The 2,313-nt window shown below is 36.6% G+C and overlaps 1 protein-coding gene across 1 annotated transcript; it reads left to right on the top strand.

Annotated features, from left to right (window-relative positions):
- Window positions 1-576: 576 nt before the first annotated feature.
- Window positions 577-1,542, top strand: LOC142932536 (olfactory receptor 11A1-like). Its single transcript, XM_076076434.1, has one exon. The coding sequence runs from the start codon at window positions 577-579 to the stop codon at window positions 1,540-1,542; it is 966 nt and encodes a 321-aa protein (XP_075932549.1).
- Window positions 1,543-2,313: the final 771 nt, after the last annotated feature.

Genomic DNA, 2,313 nt, shown 5'->3' with positions numbered 1-2,313 from the left:
GAAGTTGTGAGGGCCCGATCAATGCTGCTTGCAGCTTTAATTTGTTATTAATGTTGATAATTTGTTATTTATATTATGTCGAGCACAGTACCTGAGGTTCCTACTTCCTCCACCATCTTTAACTATTCCTTACATATCTCTTTTTAATGAACATCTTCTAAATACCAGTCATCAACCGATCATCAATTAGAGAATCGATGTTGTAACCTTTAATGATGACGTTGCTCTGCTGCTGCTATCTGACTTGAAATGTCTATAAGAAGCAGAGTTACAGCTCAGTAAAGAGGGACTCACAGTCAGTCCTTCACACAGGGTCATCAACTGTTTGTAGCTTCTTGCTCATGTTGACTGTAAATAAGAGAGTGGTGTTAAGTTTGAGATGTTTGTCACTAAAGAGTCCTCTCTAGTTGGTTGACAGTAAGTGGACTGTTTGTTGATGCTTTAACTAAACTCTGTCATACATGTCAAAATGTTCACTAGTTGTACACTTACAACAAACAACATGTGACATTAGTATTATACTTATTTTTGTTCCTTTGCAAAGTGATGAAGTATTTTGAACCAAGAGGATTAATCATGATTAACTCTACATACGTTCCTTATTTCACACTTAGTGCCTACTTTGACACCGGGTTGTTTAAATACTTGTTTTTCATGATTGTTATGTTTTTATATATGTTAATTGTTGGTTCCAACCTTCTGCTGATTGTGGTTATCTGTATGAACAGAAGCTTACATGAACCTATGTACCTTTTTCTCTGCAGCCTGTTTGTAAATGAACTGTTTGGTAGTACAGGGTTGTTTCCATTCCTTCTGCTTCAGATCCTCTCTGACATTCACACTGTTTCTGCTCCACTTTGTTTCCTGCAGATCTTCTCTGTTTATTCTTATGGCAATGTACAGTTTTATAACTTAGCCGTCATGTCTTATGACAGATATCTTGCTATCTGTTGTCCTCTACAATATAACACACGTATGACATTTAACAAGGTTGCCATGCTTATTGCTGTAACGTGGTTATTCCCATGTTTTGCTATCCTTGTCTTGCTTTCATTGAGTGCACCTTTACAGCTGTGTGGGAACATCATTGACAAAGTTTACTGTGGAAACTACTCCATTGTGAAGCTGGCCTGCTCTGACACCAGAGTGAATAACATCTATGGACTCCTTTACACTGTCATCTCAATCATTGTTCCTCTCATTCTAATCTTCTTCTCTTACATGAAGATCTTTAGAGTTTGTTTCTCTGGTTGTAAACAGACCAGACAGAAAGCTGTCAGTACCTGCACACCTCACCTCACTTCTCTGCTCAACTTCTCTTTTGGTGTTTGCTTTGAAATAATACAGAGCAGATTTAATATGAAAGATGTACCTAATATAGTGCGCATCTTTTTATCGTTGTACTGGCTGACATGCCAACCGCTCTTCAGCCCTGTAATGTACGGACTGAACATGTCCAAAATACGTAGCATGTGTAAAAGTCTGCTTTTAAGTTCAGTTAGGAAGTTTAGATCATCTGACAGATTTGTTCAGCTTGAATAACAAGAGAAAACAATAACTGTAAGCCTTTGGCTGACTCGTGTGTGTGTGTGTGTGTGTGTGTGTGTGTGTGTGTGTGGGAGATTTATCATGCAAGTGACTGTTGATGCAACCAGTGAAAGGTGATGTACTAATGTCTATTCCTCTACGTATAATAGTTTTTAGCTATAGTTATGTTTTAGTTATTGTGGATTTTTTACTTAGTTAGTATTCTTACTGTTTATTACTTACTTACTTACTTATAATACTTGTTTTGATCGTGTGTTTTTTACTATGTATCTTGTGTGCACGATCCACTATTCTGCTGTAATCCTCTAAATTTCCCCACTGCAGGACTAATAAAGGATTATCTTATCTTTATTTTCACATTGGTATGTTTTAATCTTCTATATGATGTCTCTCACAATAATGTAATGGTTGAAAGTCATTTGAAATTGTCCAATGAGCATGAATTAGCTGATGAAATTAAGTGATGAAGTTAAATTTGTAGATTATATATATTATAATTCTCCATGCCATATTCAGTTTTTACCATCGTAAGTCTACATATCCTCGGCTACTTGTCCTTCACAGCTTTTTGTGAATAAGAACTTAACACAGAGTTGTAAAACAATGTGCTCATATTGTCTTTAGAACAACAACCAATGCAGCTGCGTATATTTGTGCAGAGCGAGGGAATATCTGACGTCACTGTTTTGCACCATTTCACTCATGGAAATATTTCTAAGGCCTCTATCTCCGATAATACAATCCAGTACAGAACACAGCGCTTCA

This window comes from Anarhichas minor, unplaced genomic scaffold (assembly GCF_050575085.1).
Source record: "Anarhichas minor isolate MPS153535 unplaced genomic scaffold, ASM5057508v1 ptg000057l, whole genome shotgun sequence".
Taxonomy (NCBI): Eukaryota; Metazoa; Chordata; class Actinopteri; order Perciformes; family Anarhichadidae; genus Anarhichas; species Anarhichas minor.
Note: the sequence above shows the minus strand (reverse complement) of the source record. Positions and strands in the feature narration are given on the sequence as shown.